At 39.2% G+C, this 27707-nt stretch overlaps 1 protein-coding gene across 1 annotated transcript; it reads right to left on the reverse strand.

The window, feature by feature from the left end:
- Positions 1 to 88: 88 nt before the first annotated feature.
- LOC311041737 (uncharacterized protein) lies at positions 89 to 27012 on the reverse strand. The gene is made up of 28 exons (XM_084052221.1): positions 26863 to 27012; positions 25313 to 25431; positions 24853 to 24954; positions 22716 to 22817; positions 20872 to 21540; positions 20523 to 20621; positions 19280 to 19381; positions 18593 to 18712; positions 17762 to 17863; positions 16659 to 17438; positions 15126 to 15422; positions 9223 to 9300; positions 8699 to 9094; positions 8315 to 8599; positions 7761 to 8021; positions 7318 to 7605; positions 6950 to 7231; positions 5475 to 5765; positions 4639 to 4938; positions 4126 to 4389; positions 3862 to 3943; positions 3667 to 3772; positions 3433 to 3500; positions 3014 to 3071; positions 2587 to 2681; positions 2412 to 2484; positions 403 to 1041; positions 89 to 290 (listed from the first exon to the last, which is right to left on the reverse strand). Coding segments are annotated over exons 1-27 (5655 nt in total). The 5' UTR covers positions 26865 to 27012; the 3' UTR covers positions 89 to 290; positions 403 to 807.
- Between the last annotated feature and the right edge of the window lie 695 nt (positions 27013 to 27707).

Raw genomic sequence — 27707 nt, forward strand, 5'->3', positions numbered from 1 at the left:
GGATTGTCACTTAAAAAGTTGAAATTGTAGATCACATGTACTTTTGTTAAGGCAACCACACAACCAGTACAATTTTGGTTCAAACTGGTCATTATACAAGTAAGGCTGTTGGTTATGTGGGAGAATTAATAGTGGGAGAAGTTCATTAAACAGTAAACACTCAAGTAGGTGGTCAAAAGTTCTAGTGAAAGCAAGGAGCACAGCATCAGCGATATACAAAGATAAGGGGCCTTGTGTCATAGGACCAATCTGTACTCAAAACAATATTTATCAGGCCTGTGCCACGCTGTCTTGACTATGATATTCAGATAGTCAGAACAAGGACAAAGGTAAACAACATAATATAAGAAATAATTCGATCATAATTCACCTACAATTCACACTCATGTACATATACTGTACATATCGGCAGAAAAACTCTGTATGGCAAAGGCATTATGCACCATAATATATAGAATCAATCATATAACAATCTGCAATAGAACAGGAAGGAATACTTTATATTCAAAAGATGTAATCTACCGTAGGTAAAGGTGTAGTATCTGTTGACAGTTTTGTCAATGTAATGAAGGAAAATAGCTCTATGATATTGGTCGGCAAGCTCAAAACGATGCTATCATGAAAGCTGGTTATAATGTATAAAGGGATTTGGGGGGTACTGATGCACACAAGTAAGCCACTCAGTTCAATCATTGCATGCGAGTGCCTCAAATCGTCTTTACAAAAGCAGAATTGGAAATACATTGCATCGCGGCGTCTTCTACTCAACATTTCATTTGAATCTTCATCAGTGACTTCAGTGACTTATCAGATGTTTGCTTCAGGGAACCGTGTCTTGTAATCATCATCTGGGCTGCCATAACCTCTGTTGTGATGACGGTGGGCTCTCTGATTTTCTGGCTTTGCCTTGAATCTCACCTCTGAATAGTTGAGCTCTATGTCTTCTTCACTGGTCTCCGTGTCAGAGTTTGTCTGCCTGGGGTACTTTGGAGGACATTCTCCTTTGATGTTCTCATAGTCCTCCAGCCCTTTCTTCTCATCCTAAGAGTGATCAGTTAAAGTTAAGCGCTACCAGATCATTTGAGTTGTTCATTGCTGTGCATTGTTGTACATGTACTGTCGGAAAGATGTACAATTGAAAGATGTATTACAGTAGTTTTCTAACTTTTTTCTTTCTTTCTTTTAGACACAGTAGCCTCAAAGTATTCATGTATGAGTTCAAAAACAGATCACTGTGTTTCCATGGTGACCGCCATACAAACATGCCCTATTGATCCTGCTATGAAAAGATGCTTTGTTTAAAATTAGATTAAATTGTTTAAATGTCATAATTGTACATTAAACAGATTGATACTGTAGTGGCGATATTGTATTGATAAAGTATTGTTTGAGACCCTCAAAGACCCCTGGGGGTACCTGGATCACACTTTGAAAGTCAAAATAAAGCTATGAATCTCAACTTTACAATGCACCTATCCATATCTACCATAAGGCTCTGAATATAATATTTAGACGTTATCACACAGAATATATGCAAATAATTGCCGGTGTTGCATTTGACATAGGCCTATTGTTTGAGCAACAATTCAGAAAATAATGACATATAGAGATTGCTCCATATATAATGCACACCACATTTCATTCACATCGGGCATGTTGTTCAGGAGTATGGAAGCTGCTATTTCAGTGTATTTCGCAGAATTCAAAATGGCGGACGTTTATGGGTTCTTGAGGCAAATGTGTTCCTTGTGAGGAGAAGCACCCATGTGCCAAATATCTAGGTCAAACGTGCGTGCGGGGCATGAGTTTTCAAGGTTTTCACCTTATATCGCCTCTTAAGCCTGATTTGTACTTCCCGTGCCAAAAATACCAATCTACAAGCTCAGTACTGTGAGCGGGACACTGTCGTACAACAGAGAATCAATTAGGCTTAATGCGCAGCAAATTGAACGCTGTATACACCAACACTTTTCTGAGCCAAGAGGATTATTATAAATGCTTTAAAGCTTAGAGGTGAAGAGGTTCAAAATGTAGGTGGAAAGAGAATAATTATGCAAGTGTTGTTGCTGAAGCAGCCACACTAATTACAAAATAAGACTTATTTAAGCCTCTTACTTAGTTAAGGTTTTTTTTACAGTATAAACAGCAAATAGCTAAATATGGTAAAGTCCGTAAGTTTTATGTTCCTATCCAGGATTGCCGCGAGGGAGACCAGATTTTTATCGCTCTGCCAAGACAGAATCCCTGCTAATTCTCTAAATGGAAGAGTAGGTAGACCACCTCCCACCACTGCAGATGTGCTAACTATATTCTATTAATATGCTCTGCCATACAAATTGGTTAAAATAGCATTGTATTAAAGTTTTTACTGGATTGCAACATTAATGTAGGCCAGATTAAAGATCGCTGACCTTTTTATGTGGCTGGGCCACCTTAGCATAAAGACCATCCTCGCCAGCTTTTGCTTTTAGCTCCGATGTATTCCTGAAAAACAATAAAGGAATTAGAAATTCCTGTGTCATTAGAAATGCCTTCTCAGTTGCCGAGCACTGGATTTGATAAATGGGAAATGTAATTAAGTCTCACTTTTCCTCATTTCCAAAGTATAAGAAGGCATAATTGACAGCATCATCCTGTGTGTCCCCATCTCCATCCCTGATTGGCTGTTGTGGCGAGGGAGTCTGAACAGATGTATTATGTATCAAGCATTAGTACATGAGCATCAGTACAGTAGCAAAGGAAGCAGTTCATTCACTCCTTCACTGTAAAGGGTGATTTATTCTTATTTACTCACCAGTGCCACGTTTGTAAATCAATGCACAATAAAGCATGCAACCAAGTATAAATAAGGCGATTTACAATACATTGACAGTTGTTGACAGAGCAAATTGTAATGCTGCAGCACCTCTGACATCTACTTTAACTATATAGAATTTGTTTTTATCTTTCGCCGAGTTATTGCAGCTTTGCTTTGACATTTTATATAATGTCAATGGCCTAAAAAGGATGTCACCTGTTTTCCAAAAGGCAAGTTCACAGTGCTGTATACTGTGTGGATGTTGTTACACTGCCTGAAAAGAAATAATAAGAACCATAAACCTCTGCATAATGGTACTGTAGCACAGAACACTATGAATGGAGACAGAATTCACACATAATGTTATTTACATTTAGAAACTGAAATTATTTTAAATGGTTTACTGTATACCATAATTGCTGCTGCAATGATTATCTGTGGTAGCTTATATTCAGAACTCTCATGTATTCATATATTAGTGATCAACATATGCACATGCAAATAAGTAGATTATCATGAAAAAAAACAAATGATGTGAACAATGTAACATTCAACACAAACGCACTCACATTTGTACTGAATGTAAATTAAAGGAGTCGAGAATACATGGGTGTGGTGTCTTTCTGATGTCTTACATGTTGTCTGGACGAGGCCTGCCGGGTCTGGAGTCTGGCCTTTGGTAGGGGTCGCCTGTCGACAGATCCTGAATAGAACACACGCGCGCGCGCACACACACACACACACACACACACACACACACACACACACACACACACACACACACACACACACACACACACACACACGCACACATATAGAAATATAAACAAACACAGATAAGAAATGTCATGTATTTTCTGTAGAATAACTTCATAGAACTGCAGAGCAAAGCGGTCCATCACCAGAAAAAGTAAAGGGCTCCAACAAGGAATAATATTAGACGTCCCCTGCTGGACTGACTTGTTTCTGTTGTGTCTGCAAGAATAAAAAGGCAAAAGAGACCAAATTAGCTATGAACGTATGTACGTCTGATATAAAGGGTTCATGTTAAAGGTTTGCCTTACCTGTATACAAGACAGATAAGTAGAACGACAACCAGTAGAAGAAGAAATGAAAGGACGAATGGCATGGCCTTCATGAAGTTTCCTGTGATTGGGAAGAAGAAGGAAAGCATCATCATTTGGTTTGCATCTGGTTTGTGATTTTGATGTCCATGTCAAACAAACATCACTCACTCACTCACTCACTCACTCACTCACTCACTCACTCACTCACTCACTCACTCACTCACTCACTCACTCAATCAAATAATTAGAATTTTCACTCACTGTCTAGGAACAAATCAACCGTGTCAGACTTTTTGGCTGCTATTTCATTCAAGGCTACACAGTAGTATGTCCCTGGTTGGGTCGGGGCAACAGTGAGGTTCTGATCTTCCAAAACAAACTTGTCCACAAATTTGCCTTTTACTGTCCAGTACCATTTATATTGTAGGATGGGAGGAAAGCTGTAACTGCTGCAACTTAGCACCACAGAACCTGACCCTCCAGGCTGCAAGCTGCTGCTTATAATGGCTGCGTGTTTTGGAGCATCTAGGGAGGTAAATCATGGAGAAACAGTTTTGTTCCAATTAGACATCTGCCATTTTACCAAAAGGGAAATGTGGCTTTTAAAAGTAACTCCTCAATATTATTTTAGGCTGCACTGCCCAACAGTACTTATGACTTTGGGAGAGAATCAAGTTGTGCTCCACATTATGAGGCAGAACAGAACATACCATTTAAACTGAATGACACTTTATGTAATGTTACATTTGAGAAAGGCTTCAGTGATGTACTGACATCTGACTTTGACCTCAACCTCCAGGGATCTCCCCGCTCCTAGGATGTTATTGGCCGTGCAGCTGTACCATCCATTGTGGGAGGGAGTGAGAGACTGGATCGTCGTGTTCTGAACCTGCCCCATGGTCTCTTTCTTCCCTGGGGTGGTTTTCTCCCAGGTGAAGGAGGTGGCATGTGGATTAGACTGGGCTATGCAGCTCAGCACTAGCTGTCCATTCTCTGTCACGGTCAGCACTAGCTGTCCATTCTCTGTCACGATGGTACCAGGATGAGCCAACACTGTCACATTTTTGGGACTATCTGTTGTTGTCAAAATAAAAAGAAGGAAAAATAAATACATCAATATAATTAATTATATATATATATATATATATATATATATATATATAATTATATATATATATAATTATATATATATATATATATATATATATATATTACACACACACACGCACGCACGCACACACACGCACACGCACACGCACGCACACACACACACACACACACACACACACACACACACACACACACACACACACACACACACACACAGTATACATTATATATATAGTGTATATATAATGAGTAGAGGAAGTGGTACAGTATATTCTCTCCTGTGTTATGGATGTTCGATGATGGGTTACAGTATTGGATTATGCCAAAAGTGCATGTGGTCACATTCCACTATTCCCCTGCTAGTCTAGGATCGAATCCAATGACACACATTCCCTCATGTGTTTTCTTCATGTATAATATTGTCACACAGATCTACATAATAGATGTAACATGTTATAGAAGTAATTGAGAGAAAGTGATAAGAAACGCGGTACACTTACATGTCACCTCCAACTCCTTCTCTGTTTTGTCTGAGCCCTCAGAGTTTTTGCCATTGCAAGTATAAAGGCCTGCATGGGACAATGTCACATTAAATGACACCTGGAGTAAATTTGGCATGTCTGGACCATAGTTTGGAGGCAGAAGCCTAATAGGAGTGTGAGGCTTTGACTTGGATATCCCTGACAACGTGAGTTCTGAAACAGGGAAACTTTGGACAGTACAGTTGATGATGAGACGATCGCCCTCCCTAACCACAGATACCATTGACAGTTCAGGTTTGTTTGGGCCATCTGTGGACAGGAAGTGACAGTCAGCAAAATTGTGTATGAATAACAGAACAACCACTAGCTTGGGTTATTACACAGCTTTGTTGAATACTCGATGCATTCTGCACTTTGCTGTTCTGCCTCTCACACAGTGGGGGCGATGACCTGTAAGCTATATATAAAATTAAATAAAAATAGATACATTTATTTTCAAACGTGATATTATTTTCTGTCATGTTATTGATCTAGTTAAGGAGCCATGTTATAAGTGGGATAATGTACTGTGATTGCATAATAAACCCCAACAAGGTGACCCAATAATGACACTAATGGTCTTAGGCTACTTATGACCTGCTCACCCCTAGTTAACATATCATGTCAAGCACAATATTCTTTTGCTAGAGGTTTGGGTTGTGTAGTTATACTCACAATGATTTAACTCCAAAGGCAAGACATCTTTCATAATTGCAAAAAAAACATTGCAGACCTAATGTATAAAACTGCAAAACCAGGTTCGGCTCGTTTTTCCGTTTGTTTACATTGATTGACAAAGATATCATCGTTTCTATTCAAACACAGTTATATTTAGTTGCTAAAGCAAGCATACAGTCTACCAGATCTTCTTCCTTCAACAGCAAAATCAACATAAAGTTGTAATTTTTATAAAGAACATAGTTAAAAAATACAATGCTGAAATGGGTTTTGTCATCTATATATACAATTGGCAAACTGGATGTGTGCGTGTTTGTGTGTTTGTCTGTTTGTCTGTTTGTCTGTTAGGTTTCGTTTGTTTCGTGTTTGTCACTTGCATGTTAGGTTTCGCTTTTGGTTTGCGTGTTGCAGTTAGGTTTCGCTTTCGGTTTGCATGCTGCAGTTAGGTTTCGCTTTCGTTTTGCGCATTGCCAAATCATGTGCGAGAAACAAGCACCGGTGTTGCAAGGAACGTCTATACGCTCTTCTGTCTCTGTCTCCGATGTGCGGGCCAGGCTACTAGATGGGAGGGCCGCTACGCGGCCCGACCCTCTAGTTTTATACATTGGCAGAATCCACAGAATCCACTGTTCACTCAATGTGTAATCTACGGAGCAACTACATTTTGAATACTACGTATTGAAGATATCCTGACAATTTGAAGTTTGCAAGGTAACTACACAACCCCAACCTCTACCAACGTTTAATTGTTCTACTTTAATGTTGATCATACTTACACAACACCCGTATAGACACTGTACTGCTATTCCTCCCTGTGCCGACTTGGTTTGTGGCACTACACATGTAACATCCATGGTCAGATATTTGAACAGGCATCAGTTTTATGGTCTTGTCCCTCTCATTGACCATCCAGTCCACATGGTTGTGTTCACTGATGCGGTACCAGGAGTAATACAATGGTGCAGGATTGGCATCGGTCACACAGGTGAATGTGAGAGGATTATTGACTTTTACGGTGTTGCTGGGATCTGTGTTCATTCTCGTGTCCTTTGGCCTATCTGTAACAATGAAAAGCATTTGATTTGGTTTCAACAGAGACACTGTAAGCCATCTTTTACCAGTGTAACATGGTAATAAATCTTACATTGGACGTCAATCTGAATGCGAAGGGATTTGGTTTTGCCCACACTGTTGACAGCTTCACATTTGTAGGAGCCACTGTTCCCTTTCTGTATGTTGCGAAGCTCATGTGTCTGTTGGTAAAAACCAGTTACCATTTCGTTCTTATACCAAATGTAAGTGTCTGGTTTTGGGTTGCTTTTCTTCACTTCACAAGTTAATGTTATGCCATCTCCTTCATTAAGTAGACATTTATCAGTCTTCGTCATGCAAACTTCAGCTGTAGTTTTTATTTCAACTCCAACTGGGGCATCTTAAACAGAACATGTGATAATGGTTGGTTCTGATAGTCAACAGAAGCCTATACCTCAAGAATAGTGTATTGAGGTCTCCTAAATTAAATAAAATTGAAACAAATGTATTTTATGTGTGAATAAATTATTATATAAATTATAAAACCTTCCTTACATTTGACATCAATATTAAGTAAACTTGAATTGTCACTCCCATGCTTGTTTTGAGCTTGGCAGTGGTACTCTCCACTCTGTGAAGGCAGAATGTAATGAATGTAGTAAATCCTCCAATTTGTTCCCTCAGTAGCCTTTTGTCCATCTTTAAACCAGGAAAAGGTAGAATTAGGGTGCCCTCTACTGGAACAAGTTAAAGTTACATCGTCTTTCTCCTTGATGTCCATAGACCTTACATGGGCAGTTGTACCTTTGGGGGCATCTATATCAACAAAAGAAAACAGAAAATATCAAATGTAAAGGGACAAAAAAATAAAGAATACAAATACATACAACTTACTGTACAGATCAATCAATATGATTCATAATGTACCATATGTGTGAATCCAATCTTTAACCGTGCACATATGAAATAACTTTAATAACTATATAACTATTGTTTTTTCATTTGATTTCTGATCATTATTATTATTTTAATATGTTCATTCATTTAATGTTCCTCAAATGATAGCAAGCCTGTATACAAAAATGATTCCTATTCACAAAAAAACTTACATTCCACCTTTAGGCTGATGTAGCGAGCCAAACATTTGTCCTCGATATTATCCTTGTCTTGTGGATGGCAAGATAGTACTTTACCATCATCTTCCCAGTTAACTTGAAATTGTGCTGTGATATTTTTATAGTTTGAGCCATTCTCTGTTTTAAGTGTTATGGTCTGGTTAAGCCCTTTCAGTTCTGGGTCTGGACACGAACTTGAGGTGTAACACTGGACTGAAACCATGTCAAACTCTTTCATCATGACTGGTGAAGACTGAAAGCTGATCTGGCAGGGGTTATCTGCAATTGCACACAGGTTAAGGTAGTACATAATCCGACAACACAAAGGTCATGTTTTGTGTATACTGTAGCTGTGATATCACTGATATGTTCACTTACCTTGTACTGTAAGATTCACTTCTTGTTTAGTTATCCATTTGTTTACTTGTCCAACAAACCTGAAGGCATAGTTTCCACTGTCTGCTTTGTGTAGATTGCTGATTAAAATATCACATCTGGAGCCTGATGGAAAGACCTCTGAGCCGATGTATGAAACCCTTCCAGCAAGGTCTTGAGTCACAGGGTGTTTCTGTGTGTTGCTGTACACAACAGTGCCTGTAAAGTTTTTGGATGTGTCAGTCCATTCTGCATTTTTTATCCAGAACCAATGTGTGCGTTTCTGATCAACAGGATAAAGAACTCTGCAACGAATTGTAACACATGACCCCTCTTTGGCTGTCAAATGCGTGTCTTCCGTTTTGAAGGGATTTGGTGAGGGATCTGAGCCAACAGAATCTGTAGTGGTGAAAACAGTAATTTAAACATGATATACATGTACATTAGGTATGTATGTATGTATGTATGTATGTATGTATGTACACATGTACAGTATGTCAAAATAGAGTAATAAATACAATGCTTACCTCTCACCACTATCAAATATGCCAACAAACTCCATGTCCATGCATTAGGTTTGTGCATCATATTTACAATCTTGAAATCTGAAAAAAAAAAGAAAATAATGAAAGCAGGTGCAGCTTATATCGTGTGAAAACTGGACTTTTGGGAGATTTTTTTGGTTTGGATGTTTGGATGTATTGTCCCCATGAGACAATTTGGTTTGCACTGGTAGTCAATATAACCACTACACATCATACAATACCTAATAAATAGGCTACTAAAATACAAAATAAACACGCACGCACGCACGCGCACACACACACACACAAAATAGAGGAATACATAAAACATACAGTGGATGTCAACATAATACAATTGCACTGAGCTACCGTATAAACCATATCAACCGATTATTGCAAAAGGTCAAATAGACTCAATGGATGGAAAAAATATGAATAGATTAAAATCATTGTTTTATTCGAAAACATGTTATACTATGTTTCGGTAGTGACACATCTTGGGAGGGGTAAGATACCCCAAAACTATTTTAAGAATACAATATGAAAATTGACACTGGTATGTGTTCCTCAGTTATGGCGCATATATATATATAGGCCTACCATACTGTATATGGTCAACGTTTTGGGAAAATTGTATAGAAATTTCAAACAATTTCCAACTGAATTTGAACCAATTTAGTAGAATGGTACATACTGTAGGGATATTAAAGCCTATTCTAATAGTGTCACTAAAATAAAATAAAAATAAAAAAAAAACAATTTTCAAGCTAATGTGATGCAAATTAGCTCTTTTCGGCAAGCAACACCATTGTTCGATGGAGTATACAGTACACTATGCTTAAGTTAACAAAATGGCAGAATGAATGCTTTTTGTTTATTGTAAAGAATATTGTATTTTTGCCAATAACGGAGACAATATTCCCAGAGAATTCAAGCATTCTTACATTTCCTTACTTATTCACAAATGTTGAATCAGTGTAGAAATTGTTTACTCTCCACAGAAATGCATACAACGGATAACACATTTATAAGTACATAATTCACAAATAGGCGCATTCTTACCTCAAGGGCACTTTGGGGCGCGGTACATCTACTCCTAATTCAAGATCAAGATTGAAAAGGAAAGTTTTTGCAAATAATTATACAAATACATAATTTGCATCACATTGCAAAAATAGATATTTTCACTTCCTCTATTGTTCAATGCTTTGGTGCAGCATCTACGAGTAGATCTGCTGTTTTTGCAATTTTTGAATTAGAATCCAGATTTCTTTTTTGCTCTTTTTGAATTGGAATCCTGAAAAGTACATTTTTTATTTAATTTCAGATGCATTTAGTTATACTTATGTTCACTTTTTGAACTTAAATACAAATACTTTGGACATAAAAAAGACAATATAATTTTAATACTAGTCATTAAGCTACTACTATGAGACTGAAGTAATTCAAGCAGGTCATGTTTGCATCTTTGGAATTGTAACAGCTGAAATCAATAACATATCAGTATTCCGATATTAACCTGCGGGCCGCATTAAGTGAAGGTGGGGGCCACATGTGGCCCCCGGGCCGCCAGTTGCCCATGTATGCACTATACTGTGACTGCAGATTTTCTGAATGCTGCTAAATGTTGATTTTATTATTCTTTTCATGTCGTTTGTATTGTGATGTAATATGTTGTAAAGTGTATCGAGACATTTGTGTGATTTTGCACTTTAAATGAATACAAATTTAAACTTGAAACTTGCTATCAGATCATACTTTACAAGAATGTTAATGCCATGCCCCTTAGATACTTCATACTACCCCCCCCCCCCTTTCTTTTTCTGCAGCTGCCAAGGGCTTTCTCACTTCCCCCTTGGTAATCTCAACTGACAAGTCACAATTCAGTAGGCTTTGAGCTTCACTGGGTCCAAGTCTTTTTGTCAGCACTGCATTTCAATCGATTCATCAAACAGACACAGTGATGTTCATGCTCTGGTCAGGATCCTCACTCACTTTTTTAAAGTGTAGTGTGATGTATTAGGGCCCGAGCACTGGACCAGTGCAAACCCCTGTTGCTATGGTAGGAATTATTTTATGCACCAATAAATCACATTTTTGAAGGCCTACAGGTGCTCAAAAAAAGTTGAGTGGTCAGAAGTGGTGACAAATTACATAATTTATGGATCTTGGACATTCTTCTTCTTTCAGTTAATTTCTGTGAGGGGTCACCACAACAGATCGTTTGTTTCCATCTATTCCTGTCCTGGGCATCCTCCTCAGTCACCCCAGCCACCTGCATGTCCTCACCACATCCATAAACTAAAACCACCTATTTGGCCTTCCTCCTTTCCTCTTGCCTGGCAGTTCCATTTCAGTATCCATCTCCCAGTATACCCATCATAACTCTTCCATACATGTCCAGACCATCTCAGCCTCACCTCTCTTATAACCCACACCTTCCAACCTGGACTGTCCCTCTTAATATACTTGTTCCTGATGATGTCCAGGGACTGTAACAGTGACTTTGGAGTTTTTGATACATTTATAATAAAATTAAAAGAAAAAAAGAAAGAAATAATTAAAGAAAGAAATGAAGAAAAGCCAACTTAAGCCAACTTAAACCAAATCAAACATGGTTGAATATTGTAGCATATGATGGTGGTAGAGCTCTTTCTCTCTAGTTTATAAATTACTATAGCTACAGTTAATGCTATGTATTTGATTTCTGAAAAATAAATGTTGAAATGGAGGGATTCGCTTTCATAATCTGGTTTATTTCATTAAAACAGTTTTGTCTAGTAAAAATTCTGAATATCTGATAACTTTAAAATATATTTGCCATATTGGCTGGTGATCAAAAACGTTCACGTCACGCCGTGGTTAAGCACCTAGAGGAAGAAGTACAAGTTATCCCCCAAACCCCAAGCTTTTCAGTGAGTTTTGAGCGACAATTTCTGAAGGAAAGCTTGAGGAGCTCTGGTAGAACTATCAGTCCATTTCAGTCTTGGTTTGTTTGGCAATTGGAAAAGATGTTCAGGTTGTTTGTTCCAGTAACTTTTGAAAACATGCAGAGGGCAGAGTGAAAAACTGTCTGAGGAAGAGCAGAGATACATCAGGATTTGCTGGCTCAATGTGTTGAGCATCTTCAGCAGATAAACATACAGCAGTATGACACTTTTTCATTGACATTGTACAGTATGACATTTCCTCAGTGACATAGTATGACATTTCTTTCAAATAAAGTATATTACTTTTTTCATTGACAGTATAGTATGACATTTATGCAATGACAGTGAGTACAGTGCAGTATGACATTGTCTTCAGTTACAGCATAGTATGGCATATTTTCAGAGACATACTGTAGGGGAAGGGAGAACCCTTCCCATCCTTTCTATGATGAGCTAGTGAAGATGAGCCACAGAGTCATCCCTCATTGGTATAGCACAAGCAAATGCCTTATTAGGCTTGGCTGGTACCGTCTGTTACAGACTTCAACATTTTGACAACTGACTCCTGCATGGACTGTGGCACACTTGCACATGGACTTACCAGGATGTTGATTTTCCCCACATTTCCCACTCTGTTGGGAAATGTCTGCAGTACATTTCCCACGGAATGTAGACATTACCATTTTTCCTACATTTGCTGCTTTCCTATTATTTCTGCCTGAGGAAGAACTCACTAGTAGCTCAAAACATGTTGCCTGTGTGCTGTATTTCAACTAGGCTTGTTTGTGTTCCTTGCTTATAAGGTGCTGTTTGTTCACTGCAATGCACTACTTTTTAGCTTTAATAAACTTTTTTCTACATTAGAGGAGCATCCCTTTTCATTATTTCTTTCCTATATTTACCGTGACACACACACACACACACACAGTTGACAGACTGTACATATATTCATTCATAATTGTCTATATAGTTTTTATATATACACAGATATAACAATCGATTGATCAATCAATCGACCAATAGATTGATAGATAGTAGAGGCATAACGGTACACATATTTATATTGAGCCGTTATGAGGCAGTCAGTTTAGTATGCGTTACGAACTATATGTATCAACTTCCAATGATACGCTCTGCGCTCAACAAGGCAGCTGCAATAGCTGTGTGTGGTCGAGATACAGAGAGAGAGAGAGAGAGAAAGACAGAGCGAGAGAGGGACAGGAAGAAAGAACGGAGAGCAGAGAGCGTTTGTGTGTGTGTGTGTGTGTGTGTGTGTGTGTGTGTGTGTGTGTGTGTGTGTGTGTGTGTGTGTGTGTGTGTGTGTGTGTGTGTGTGTGTGAGAGAGAGCGATAGAGAGAGAGAGAAAGAGAGACAGTGTAAAGTTCAGTTTGTCAGTGAATAAAATGCACCTACTGTGGTCTGAGACTCCTTTACCAGTACAACTCTCTTTCAAAGCTTGCAAAATGACCTGCATGATATCAATGGGCTCTGTTTTTATGTGGGTAAAGCCAACACATTCCCACATAGAGGATGTCACAAAGCTAGCTGGACATCATGAAAGAACCTGGCCGTGGACTCACTGGAATAGTAATTCTACATTTTTGTAACAATCTCAGTCACTCCTCCTAAATAGATGATATTACTGTAGCTCCTGAGGCTCGTTCAACAAAGCAAAATCAAGGACATTTCTCGAACTGTGTCAACAAAATATTGTATTGAACCAAACTGTGGATTTGATGAACCGTTACACCTCTAGATAGATAGATAGATAGATAGATAGATAGATAGATAGATAGATAGATAGATAGATAGATAGATAGATAGATAGATAGATAGATAGATTGATTGATTAACTCATTCAGAGATCCAGTGCAGATCTAGGGCCAGCAGCTTAGTATTTATTTTATCTGGATTTGGTTATTTTCTCTTACTCTTACCTATACCTCTCCTGAGTTTCATTCTCACTGCTCTTTCTGCTATGACTACTGAATTTCACTCCTGGGATCAATAAAGGATTATCTGATCTTATAGCATAGTAAATGTCTATAACCCATGTGGCCTATAGGTCACAAGCCTATCTCCTGTTTCCGTAGCATGAGGCAGCTTGATATACAAGATGCTAGTATGTCGCAGGGACCCCCAATCCAACCCTTGAGGCTGAGTGCCTCAAGGGTTGGATACCTTGGGTACCAATAGTCTTTGATATGACTTGGCCAAAAATGTAACCCGCTCTCCGAGTCTCAGGGCGGACAACTCTAACCACAGGGCTGGTTAGAGTTTATAGTATAGTATGACAGTTTTGTAACGACATAGTAATATTACACTTTTTTCAGCTAAATAGTATAGCGCAGGCATTTCATTTCTTCATTGGGCGACATCTTAAATTAAAAGTGAGAGAGGGTCATCATAGCCCATCAAGTAACTGGACAGAATGTAGCTATATTTCTATATTAGTAGGAAAAAGCAGGGTTTTGACATGCTGACATTTCACTATAATGTTTTGTGGCGCCAGAATCAGATCAGTCAGGGATCATCATCATTCTTATTGGTCAAGCGAATTTGCACATGCAATGAATTTGCCTTGGTTAATAATAATAATAATAATAATAATAATAATAATAATAATAATAATTATTATTATTATTATTATTATTATTATTATTATTATTATTATTATTATAATGTAGTCCCCTTTTAGTTGTTTGGGGATATTTGTCACTGTAAATTGGCACATACAGTATGTGAATGGGGTCCTCTGCATTTAACCCATCCTACCTATTAGGAGTGTCTTGCTCAAAACTAGGCGGACCGGGATATGAACCGGTGACCTTCTGATTACCAGACGGCCTCTCTAACCTCTCAACTATGACAGTTCTAGTTCTGCTCTAGGTTCACTCAGTCAATTTATAAATACACCGTCTCCTTAAGCAATGACTTACAGCAACTTGTCCTCTAATCATTCTATTTCCGAGGGACCTCCCTCTCCTTCAGTGTGGTGCTGTAGGTCTGCCTGATGTGGGGGAGATGTTAATGGTTGGCAACGTTCAGTACTAGAACCTGGGATCTCATCACCGGCTGTTCCTGGATCAGTGTCCCCCCTAGGTATAGCTGTTGATCGGTTTGTTTCTTCACCTGGGGCCAGCAGGGTATGTCCATGGGTATTCCCTTTAGATGTCTTAGATGTCTCATCCCAGCTGACCGTGTGCTGGTGTTGGAGGCCCTCAGTACGACGTGATGCACTCATCCAGGCTTGATCCTGAGTGGTTGGTGCCTCTGGGGAAGGTTAAAGACAAAGTGTATGCCAATTAAATGTCCACTTAAAGGACGACTTCACCCATTTTCAACCTATCCTCATATAATTGGTCCTCACTAATGCTTTACAATTATAATATGGTACCATATTTGTCTACCCTGTCTGTGTCTCACAGGAGGGCTGTGGACAGTTCAGAAACCAGCCTACCAGTGACATCATCGATTGGGAATCCAAGCTAATAGAAACCGCAGGATTTCTACTCCTGGAAAGTTAGCATGCTATAATAGAAGCCATTGTTCTCACGTTTATAAAACAAATCAAATAAATCTGCCTGATGATGGTGTCACTGGTAGGCGGGTTTCTGAAGTCTCCACAGCCCTCCTATGAGACACAGATCGAGTAGAGGAAAATGGTACTATTTTATCATGAGCATTAGTGAGGACAATTATATGATGATAGGTTGAAAATGGGTGAAGTCGTCCTTTAAGTGTTATCATTTCCAGTACATTATCTGTTAAACCATTTTCTCTCAACTAGTCTACTTCTATTGCAAGCATCAATTACAGGGACCAAGCACAAGCTGCAGTGTGGGCTATTTAGGACCCAGCTACGCAGCAGGATCACTAGGCTGTTTTTTGTCTATACAACAATTTGAGTTATTAAATGTAATATAGTGCCAGACTGTTAGAAAGTAAAAAAAAGTTCAATTTATGTCCAAAGTTACAGATGGTCGAAGTCCAGTTCAAGTCAAAATCACGACTTTTGCAGTAATACAAGTTCTGGACTCAAGTACAGGCGCAGCTGTAACCTATCAAACACACTGCATTCTGGTCATTTAATGGCAGGCTTCACTGATATTGCCACCCCTGCTTGAAATGAATAGTTTTCAAATATTTAATCTGGACCTGTTGTAGAATGCTCTGACACTTTTTAGCACGTTTTAATTTCTACCATGGCACAGGTAAAGTCATAAAAAAAAGAAAAGTCAGAGAGTATTTGTCATGGATAGCGTTGTTTGCAATGCACAGCCATTGATAAGATTTGTTAGTCTTGAAACTAAAAACTAGTTATCGATTCCCATCCTTAATAAATATGCAATTCACATTGTTAGTATTATGGAAATGTCAGTGCATTACTTACGCTAACATGATTTAAAATTGAGCTTTGAACTTTGTTAAGTTAACAGTGAGTCCTGTAGAACAATTTGTTGTTTGGAACTGAGAGAAAAAAATAAACATAGAAAGTATTAAACTTACTTAGATAGAAAGGTTTCTCTCCAATGTGAAGTCTCTGATGTCTGTTGAAATTAGAGGTTGTGGTGAAGTGTTTTCCACACTGGTCACAGCAATAAGGCTTCTCTCCAGTGTGAATTCTATGGTGTATTTTGAGTTCATACATTTTAGTGAAGCTTTTTCCACAATAGTCACAGCAGTATGACTTCAGTCCAGTATGGGTGCGCTGATGAGACTTTAGGCTTCCATATTGTCTGAAACTCTTCCCACATTGTTCACAGCAATAGGGTTTCTCTCCAGAATGAATTTTCTGGTGTCTTTTCAGATGAAACATTGTGGTGAAGCCTTTTCCACACTGGCCACAGCAGTAAGACTTCACCCCAGAGTGAATTTTCTGGTGTCTTATGAAATTAGACATTGTGGTGAAGCTTTTCCCACACTGGTCACAGCAGTAAGGCTTTACTCCAGTGTGAATTCTTTGGTGTCTTTTGAGATGAGTCTTTGTGATAAAGCGTTTTCCACACTGGTCACAACAGTAAGGCTTCACTCCAGTGTGAATTCTCTGGTGTTTTTTTAGTTCATACATTGTGGTGAAGCTTTTTCCGCAAGGGCCACAGCTGTAAGACTTCACTCCAGTGTGAACTAGCTGGTGTCGTCTGAGATGAGACGTTGTGGTGAAATGTTTTCCACACTGGTCACAGTAGTAAGACTTCATCCCAATGTGAATTCTCTGGTGTCTCTTCAGCTCAGAACGTTTGGTGAAGCAGTTTCCACAATGGTCACAGGAGAGACGTCTTCGTTTGGCTGGGGAGAGGGCAGGTAAGACAAGGACATATTATTAATACATTATGCAAATAAAATGTATTAAAACATCTTATTGTTTACAGCAATTCATACTTAGACTGTACATATTTAATTGTTGACAATATAATTTATACTTTATATAAATTGTTTTGTTAGAATGTTCTAGAATTAGCCTATAGAATCTCTGAATAAGTATATCATTCAGAGACCCATTACAGGAACTAGTGTCAGACTCTTGTTTACTTTGTTTATTTTGAGCAGACAAACAACAGGATGGACAACAGGACATAATAAAGCAAATTAACAGAGACTATGAGACTTACTGAGGTCCTGGTGGTGTTCAGGTTTCTCCTGTTCAGTAGAAACAACACTGGCTGGCTCTGGAGAGCTCATCTTCACCTGCAGTCTGGACTCCATAGACTGGTCTGGGAGTACAGGCAAAGTTTCATATTAATAAAGAATAAACCATTAAATCATATGAAGTAATGCAGTTAAAAAAACAACCAACCAAGCGTGTGTCTTTTTTTTCTATATCTATAATTTGTAATGGTCAAATTGAATAAGAATTTCAATATATCAAATTCAGCAATATGTCAGTTTATATTGATTTTATCAGGAGTATATTAATTTGTGGGGGGGGGGGCACAGATCCATTTGACAGAACTGTTCAGTCTGTAATGTAAGTAGCAAGATATGAGTGAAACCTTCCTTTCACTTGCTACTGCAATTTCTTACCAACTGGGGGAGACAAACTAAAGCTGTTCAGATTTACCCCATGACCTCGGGTTAAGATGTTTTCCCGCATATTTTGTTCAGTAGCTGATGGCCATAAATGGCTGTGGTTTACATTTCAAACTTTCATATTCCTTAAAAAAGGAAAAAAAGGTGACATGGTATTTGGACATAGGCTCTTTATTTGTTATTTGCTTAGCAGATTTTTGCAATTAAAAGGTTTTTCAGATTGTAGGACTGTGCCTATGAAATAATTTTGTAGACAATAGATACTAAGCTAAGTAGACTTCTAGTCCTCTAAGCTGGCCAAGCAAGGACAAAAACAAGCTACTGTAACACTGAGTTCTACCACAGTCAATAATGGAACTATTAGCAGCTTGGGCCTGAGAGATAGAAAGAAGCAGAGAGAGAATGAAACTTACTGAGGTCATGGTTGTCTTCAGCTTCCTCTTTTTTAACAGTGATGGCCATGGCTGGGTCTGGAGAGTTCATCTTCACCTGCAGACTGGACTCCGCAGGCTCATCTTGAATGATTAAAATCTCTGTAGAGATAGGATGAAGATGAAAACACTTCTTATACGCAACAATAACAGACCAGAGGAGTAACTTAGTGAATCACCTGTTGATTTGGTAAGCTCCTTTTTTGATCATCATAGAGCACTTCCCTAAAGTTAAATAACTGCTCTGCCTACAACATTACACAGCCATTCACAAATCAGGAACATGTGTGGGCCCTGACACAATAAGACGACATTGACCGAAAAGCTGTCCTTGAGCTGACATTCATCCATAGTGTACCACAGCTGTACAATACATGTTGCAATAAAAACCTTGAACCTTGAACCAAACGACCAAACCCAACCTTCAAATACTGCTCACAGATAGGGAGATATGATCATGCATAGACAAACATCTTGCTAACTTTGGCGACTGATTTTCCCCAGCGGGATCAATTAAGTCTTATCTTATCTTTTACTTTTCAGTTTTATGTGATAAGTAAAAGATGATGGACAACAGAAACAAACAACATCAACATCATCAACAACAACAACAGCAACAAAATAACAACAACTACTACAGTATTAAGAAACAGATAGCATGAAACTTACTGAGGTCCTGGTGGTCTTCTGGTTCCTCCTTTTTAATAGAATCGTCCCCGGCTGGTTCTGAAGAGTTCATCTCCACCTGCGGTCTGGACTCCACAGACTGGTCTGGAACAAAGGAAATGAATAAGGGCTTTAATTAAAAGGACTTAAATGTAGATTAAATTTGACATGGGTTGTCCTGCAGCTATTTCAATGTCCTGATTCCCAATCTGGCACAGGCCTTCTAGCAGCACTAAAGCAGAGCGGTTTCAGAGATGTTTTTATGTAAGGTTGTGGTTTCTGGTACATTTTAGTGATGCAATGCACCCTTCGCTAAGCCCCACCCACTCCACTCTGCCAGACCAAGTTCTGGCAAGGTGCGGATTTCCCCATATAAAAGATCAATCATTTTTGGCTTCAAAATCTCTTCTAAATCTAGTCAACAAAGGCTGCAGTATGCACTGGAAAATGTGCATGACATTATTTCAATCAACTAAAAACACAGGGAATGTTAGAGGGAGAAACAGTATATCCAACTCAATCAACATTAACCTTGAGGTGGTTACTGGTTTACGGAGGAGGATTTTAGAGACTATCCTGGTGAACCCCTCCGGTGAAGCACATTCAGCCACATACTTATTGTCCCCCTGCACAAAGCGGGTGCATTTCTCCTTTCCGACATGTCGCCTTTCCGACGTTGACGAACCCTATACCTAACCCTAACCTTAACCGCACGCGGAAGCCACTAGTCGGAGTGGTGAGATGTCGGAATGGAAGGAGCACCCCGCACAAAGCAAAGATTCAGACAGTCCTTACTAGCCATTAAGCTCCACAACAAAGACCCCATACAGTAAAGTTCTCTTCTGTTCTTGGATTACTGACTCCTGCTTGACACTTTTGTACATGGACTACTGGGATGTACACTAAGAACATGACATATGCCTGTTAAGGATAACTGCTGTAAATGTTTAATTGTTGATAGATTTTCTACTCATTATATTCACTGTTGATAGACTGTACATATATTATCAATATACCCACTGTTGTAGGTCGTCCATATATGTCTCGTATTCACTGTCGATAGTCTACACATACGTATGTACATACCATTGACAGTGAATATGTGACAGATGCTGTATATGTACAATGTCAGCCGGCCTGAGAGAGAGAGAGAGACAGACAGACAGACAGACAGACAGACAGAGAAACACCACTACCGCTACCACCACCACCACCCTCACCAACTAAGAAACAGATTGCAACCTACTGCAGTCCCTGTGGTCTTCAGGTTCCTCCTGTTTAATAGAAATGTTTATGGCTGGGTTCATCTCCACCTGTGGTCTGGACTCAAACTGGTCTGACTGATCTGGAATAAAAAAATGTAATAAGGACTTAAATGGATGAATATAAAGCTGTTGATGCCAAATACATAACCAAGCCTCGAATTAAGATTTACTTTTGTGTACAATTTTCAAATACAACTATGATGTCGAACTATTATGATGTCATTGCAAGTGAAACAAGTGAAACAAAACAACAATCTATCTATCTATAGGGAAAACCACTGTTTTCCCCCCGCCCATTTAGCCTATAAACTGAGATTGAATGAACCTTACTGAGGTCTTGGTGTTCTTCAGGTTCCACCTGTATAATAAAGATATCCCTGGATGAATCATAGTCAGAAGGTTTCACTCCAGTGTGGACGCTCTGATGAGACTTTAATTGATCATTTAATCTAAAACTCTCCCCACACATTTCACAGTAGAACGGCTTCTCTCCAGTGTGAATTCTCAGGTGTAGTTTGAGACCAAACCTTCTGGTGAAGCTTTTCCCACACTGGCCACACCCGTAAGGCTTTTCCCCTGTGTGGATGCGCAGATGAATCTTTAATATTCTTGCCTCACTAAAACTCCTGCCACATTGTTCACAGCAGAACGGTTTCTCTCCTGTGTGAATGCTCTGGTGACTTTCGAGGCCGGACCTTCTAGTGAAGCTTTTTCCACACTGGGCACAGCGATAAGGTTTTTCTCCAGTGTGAATTCTCTGGTGTCTTCGGAGATCAGACATTCGGGTAAAGTTTTTCTCACACTGGCTACAGCAGTAAGGCCTCTCTCCTGTATGGATGCGCTGATGAATCTTAAATTTTCCTGAGTGGCGAAAACTCTTCCCACATTGTTCACAGCAGAACGGCTCCTCTCCCGTGTGAATTCTCTTGTGTGTTTTGAGAATAGCCAACGTTGCGAAGCTTTTCCCACACCGCTCACAGCAGAGACCTCTTTGTTTCACTGGGGACAGAGCAGGACAGGTATCAAATATTACACACTACTGTAGTTTGAAACACAGCAGTGGTAAATGTTCAGCCTGCACTACAGGACTGAAAAGGTGGGCCTGAAAAGGGCAACCCACAAGGACACTCGCTTTGATATTTGATGTTTTGGTTCACAATACTACCTCCATGCGCGTAGTATTGTAGAGGAATCTCAGCGCATGGACGCCTCCATGTAATTTGGATAAAGAACAACAAAGGCCAATATATGTATTCTCAGTTCGTAAATAGCATGTCTTATTGTGGAGGCCTTGACATAAAGCAAAATATGTAATGTATTTATGGATATGTATTATAAACACATTTTGTTTAATGGCTTCAATTGACATGTTTTATTCCAAATCATACCTCATACGAGCCATCAACCTGTAGGTTGCTAACCTTTACTTAACCTATGCGGCAGATTCTGACTATGCTTTTCAATGGGAATGAAGCGTTTTTTTTGTGGAAATCCGCGAATGGCAACAAACCACTCTGTTCCCATTGAAAAGCATTGGCAGTATTTGGCAGTGTATCAGACAGACAGTAGACAGCAAGTGTGTGTACATCAGAGAGATGCACGCTGCGCACATCAGAGAAAGTCCATGTCAGAGAGAGATTAAATAGATTTACTGTCGGGCTTGGTAGAATTTGGGCCAATAAATTTCGGACCCTTGTCGGATTGGGGCTGGGCAGAGATCGAACACCACGGGCGAGGGACAGGCTGGAGTTTTGGGTCCGTAGGACTCCAGCCTGGCATGGCCAGACTAATATCACTGCGTAGATATTAGTCTAGAACCTGCTTTTCCAAGGGGCGAATTTAAAAAATGCCTCTGGTGATAAACCCGGCCCATATTTGCATACTGGGCCCTGATTGGTCCCTAACTACTTCAGAGGGAGTGAAATCCAATCACAACTGAGCAGTGCCAGACCAAATCTGCCGGGGGCAATTTTTATTTTCCAATCGCAGATTCGTCTGGTTTCCAGGCTAATAGGACTCTACTGCGCCCACAATTGGGATGGGTCAGTCAGTTAGACAGAACAAAGACAACTTGCTTACTTGTAGTTTTATACGAGAAGTAAAAGGTGGTGTGTTGACCAATTTCGCTTCTCGTATAACAGACAAAAAGGAAATGAATAGAATATGGAACTTACTGAGGTCCTGATGTTCTTCAGGTTCCTCCGTCTCAATAGAAACAGCTATGGCTGGATCTGGAGACTTCGTCTCCAACTGCAGTCTGGACTCCACAGAATGGTCTGGAATGAAGGACTTGGACTTTAACAATAAGAATGTTGATGTGACATGGCTTGTAAAGATGGTTGAATATAAAACAGAGGGAACAGAGGGTGTAAATAATTGTTTTTCAAAGACTGGGCTGTGACCCATAATACATCTCCAAGCTTCAAATCATGTTAGTGTATCGTCAGTCAGTGCTGTCCGAGTTGCATACCTATAGGGTGGGAATCAGATATAATTTTGAAATTGCAAATAGACAACTATTTGACAATGAAAGTAGGTTAAATTAGATTACAAGTTGCATATCGATATGGTGGGAATTAAATACATAGTACTTAACAGTGATTGATTCATTGGAGCAATGCATCATCGCGGCCGCCATATTATGGCATCGTGAGCTTGTAGATTGGATATTTTCAAAACGTACATTATTGTACAAATGTACATTATTTGAATATTTTTGAAGGGTCCCTGGCACAAAATATATTCAGATATGTGTCTGTGACCAAATATATATCAACCTGGCGGTCCTTGACATGATAAAGTTAGAAAACCACTGTCCTAAAGCCCCATGCATGTCTATGGCCATGTATGTCTATGGAAGCAGGAGGTCTCTCCACAATTAAAACCATTATACTGTAACTTGCTGAATTCTCAACTGATTATCAAAAGTCAGACATGTACCGGTAGCTATGGTTATGATATGGTTTTATGATACAGAAAATTAAAAATGTAAATTTTCATGCCAAAACACCTTATCTTACATACATATTGACAGTAATGGTTATAAAACAGAAGATTATTATTTTTTGTCTCATATACTCACATCTGACTCAGGCATATTTCTTGCAGTGGCGTTATGGCAAGATGCCCTGCTTATTATGGGGCTTGCGTTGATGTGCAGCCCAGTGGCCACACAATAAAGCACTGAGGCTTGATTCCATTGTGGTGCTTTGACTGACCAACCACAGACTTCCGTTACAGCCCAGTCAATCAGAGGCTTATCTGACTTTTTCTCTATAGCTGGAACTGATGATGTAAGGCGTAAGAGGGTCTGAACCATAGTGAGACTATGTCATTGTTATCCTGTATGTGCAGAGAAAGTGCCACTGTTGATAACTACTCTATACCAAGGGGCAAGGCTGAGATATTTACGATGAGGCCGACAAAATGGCCAGAGTGGCGCTGTTTTACCCTGCGCCGACCTGTGAGTTCAGAAAGAATTTATTTTAGCGCAAGTGAATAAATTCTATATGCTTCCAGTCGCTAGTTTAAAGTCTCATTTCAATCATCAGGATATGCGTTTTGCTAAATTATGGTTCTATTTATTATAAAATTGACGATAAAGTAGGCTATTCTCTAGGAGGGGCGGGATGATTTGATTGACACGCTACACAACCAATAGCATTCATTCCCCGCCCCCCGCTCTTGATTGACAAGTTACCCAACCAATAATGGTCTGAACTCATTCTGACGCGTATTGAAAGATGGCGGACCTACAGTCTTGCAGCAAAGGCTTCGTTTTCGGTCTGTAGAAAGCAGCGGAGGGGGTTTGTCCATCTCATTTATACAGTCTATGCTCTATACTGACTGAACCCAGACGAATAATGCCGTGGCCTCCCTGTCCAATCTTTAGCTATTCATTTTAAGTTACTACTGTATGTGTGCAGTTTGTGAAAAATTGTACAAATCACAAAGCTGCAAAACCACACTATACAGGGGAGAGTGCTTGGGTCTTGGGTGCATGTCCTAGTGTGATGACTGATGCGGGTCTATGTCTTATTTGTCCAACATGAAATAAATGACTACCGGTAATAACAAAAGAGTGCTGCACAAGAACACAGTTGTAAGTACGAGATTTGCAGAGATTTTGTTTTCCTCCCACATGGATAGATTTTCAACTACGACCCATAAGTTTCACTCTCACTTTCACTTGGAACAGGAATTGCTCTACTGATTGCTCAGACAATCTTGAAATTGCAATCACGTTTGATCAATTAAACTAAATAATCAGTTCACCCCATAGTAGGAATAAAGAGACAGTATGAAACTTACTGAGGTCCTGGTGTTCTTCAGGTTCCTCCTGTTTAACACAAACGATTATGGCTGGGTCTAAAGAGTTCATCTCCACCTGCATTCTGGACTCCACCGACTGGTCTGGAATCAAATATTCATAAGGAATTTAATAATAGGGAATTGTGTTGCAGAGATAGTGGAATGTAAAGGAATGGAGGGTGTAAATAAGTATTTTGTTTGTGCTGTGAACCAAAATCCATCTCCATGACTGAAATTATGTTCACAAGAATTGTGTGTGTGTGTGTGTGTGTGTGTGTGTGTGTGTGTGTGTGTGTGTGTGTGTGTGTGTGTGTGTGTGTGTGTGTGTGTGTGTGTGTGTGTGTGTGTGTGTGTGTGTAATCAATATGGCACTTCCAGTCTACTTGGTTCCTTATTCACTTGGTGAAACTATTAGCAGTTTGGACCTGAGAGAAAGAAACAAGGAGGGCGTTTAACTTACTCGGGTCCTGGTGGTCTTCAGGTTCCTCCTTCTTAATAGAAATGGCCCTGGCTGGAGAGATCATCTTCACCTGCAGTCTGAACTCCACAGACTGGTCTGGAATGAAGGAATGTATATCCCTGCAGGACGTTTGGATGAATTAAAATGACAAACTCCTCTTCATCAACTGCATTATGTTAATAAGCACAGCACACTCATGTTGGTTGGTCTACAGTTTTACTAAACTACAGATCCAGTGTACTTTTATTTTATTACAGTGTCAGTTAAATTGTTAAATATAATTGTACTGAAACCGTTCAACCTGTACTAGTTACATATTTGTTGTCAATTGCAATGGGTCTCTCTTGCCTTTTGTCCTCTATTTATATTTTGTGCCAGTGACCCCATAAGAGAAGATTTGTCAACTTGTTTCTAAAATAGAAGATCTACAAGCTCACAATCCATCATATCTCAAGGAGTTGTGAGCTTGTAGATAGGCCATTTTTGAATAACCAAAAAAAAGAAAAGAAAGTAATTAAAATAGCTATTAAATACCGTTTAATAGCCTGTCCAGATTCAAGTGTTCTGGTAATTATTCTTAACATGCCAATTGCATGTTTTTAAAAAATGTTTTAGGTTTATTTATTACACCCTTTTCTTTTTTGGAAGCTATGTCCCTGCACGTTATGAATTAACGTTATTCATTTGTAAACAGTAGCCTTACATGTATAACATAGTGTACCACAGTAAACAGTAACTGTGTTTGTAGCTATAAAACAGTAATGTTACATAATGTGTAACAAAGAACAAAATTAACATTACATAGCCTACTGTGTAATAACAGTGAAACAGTAACGTTACATACTGTGTAATAACTAGCCTTGGATCAAGACTACCATAGTCTTTTATCAATATGACTTTTACTTTCGTATCCAAGATAGTCTTGGCCTGCACCTCCCAGTGCATCATGCACTTTCACCTGTAAAGCCCGTACTTCTCCGTACATCAACAAAACATATATATAAGGTGCTTACCCGGTTGCCCCAAATGTTAACAAGCACTTCGGAGTCTTTGTGCAATGTATTAGTCAGTTTTCTTCAATAAATATGTGTTTTAATCCCGTCTGTGTCGGATTCTGTCGGAAGTTCCCTGTATTCCTCAAACGGTAGTAACGGAGCGCATCCGGTGAAAGCCGGTATTGCACTCAATGTAAACAGAAAGTTAACGAGGGGGGGAATGGCGTTCGGCCACAGACGGGATTAAAACACATATCTATTGAAAAATACGGACTAATACATTGCACAGAGACTCCGAAGCGTGAGTTAACATTTGGGGTAACAGGGTAAGCACCTTATACATATTTCTTGTTCATGTACGGAGAAGTACGGGCTTTACTGGTTAAAGTGCAGTACGTACTGGGGGTGCTAGCCAAGACTATCGTAGATACGAAAGTAAAAGTCAGACTCGATAAAATGATAGTCTTGCTCTAAGGATAATACTGTGTAATAACAGTGAAACAGTAACGTTACATACTGTGTAACTTGATAAGTGGCTTCAACATGGCGGCCTACATCGCTGCAATGTTGTTCTAGAGACGCTGATGGGCATTAAGGACGTTATTTCCTTTAAAAATCCCCAACCGCAACAGCTTTAGATGAACACTCGGCAAGATGGACTCTCAAGTTCGCCGTTTCTTCAGATGTTTTACAGTAGTTTCTACAGTTTATGTTGTCGGTCTCACGTTTCAAATGTTCTTGACTACACAAACATAAAGCTCATAATAATATTACGATTTCCGGTTACGGCTTTCAAAATAAAAGCCATTCTTCATAGCCCAAGAAGTTATGACAAAGTATTTATTTGAGAAGAAGAGACACTCTTTAAACCACTTAAACCCCAGCATCTGTATTGTGGGGAAAGCTTTCGCTGAAAATAGCAGATCGACAAGCTCACAACTGCGATGCGCTGTGAGCTTGTCGATCAGCTATTTTGAATGAATGCTTTCTCCACAATAACAGAAAACAGACAATACACTAGTATTGAGCCCTGAGGGACTTCGGTTACCCATGTGGGGTTCAAGTGGCAGGTAAAATAAGTCAATTGTCCATGCAAGTTTCTGCATTTCTTATTTATTTTTTAGAAAAATAAGCAAGCAAACTAAATAAATAAATACATATAATGGTTCCCATTGCCCTCTTTGCTCTGGTAAAAACATATAAGCCCACCCATGTGCATGCTGGCCTACCTACCAGTGACCACAGTGTTACCCAACTCAAAACTAAACAAAACTAAAACTAAACGAAACATTGGTTGTGCAAAAACGAATTATCGTAGACAATTTATTCTGAGTAATAATTGTTGTTAACTAGTTGTACAAACTATTGTTGTACTGTTTTATTAGATCTTGTTTAGTCGA

This window comes from Gymnoscopelus microlampas (assembly GCF_963454915.1).
Source record: "Gymnoscopelus microlampas genome assembly, chromosome: 3".
In the NCBI taxonomy this organism is placed as follows: domain Eukaryota; kingdom Metazoa; phylum Chordata; class Actinopteri; order Myctophiformes; family Myctophidae; genus Gymnoscopelus; species Gymnoscopelus microlampas.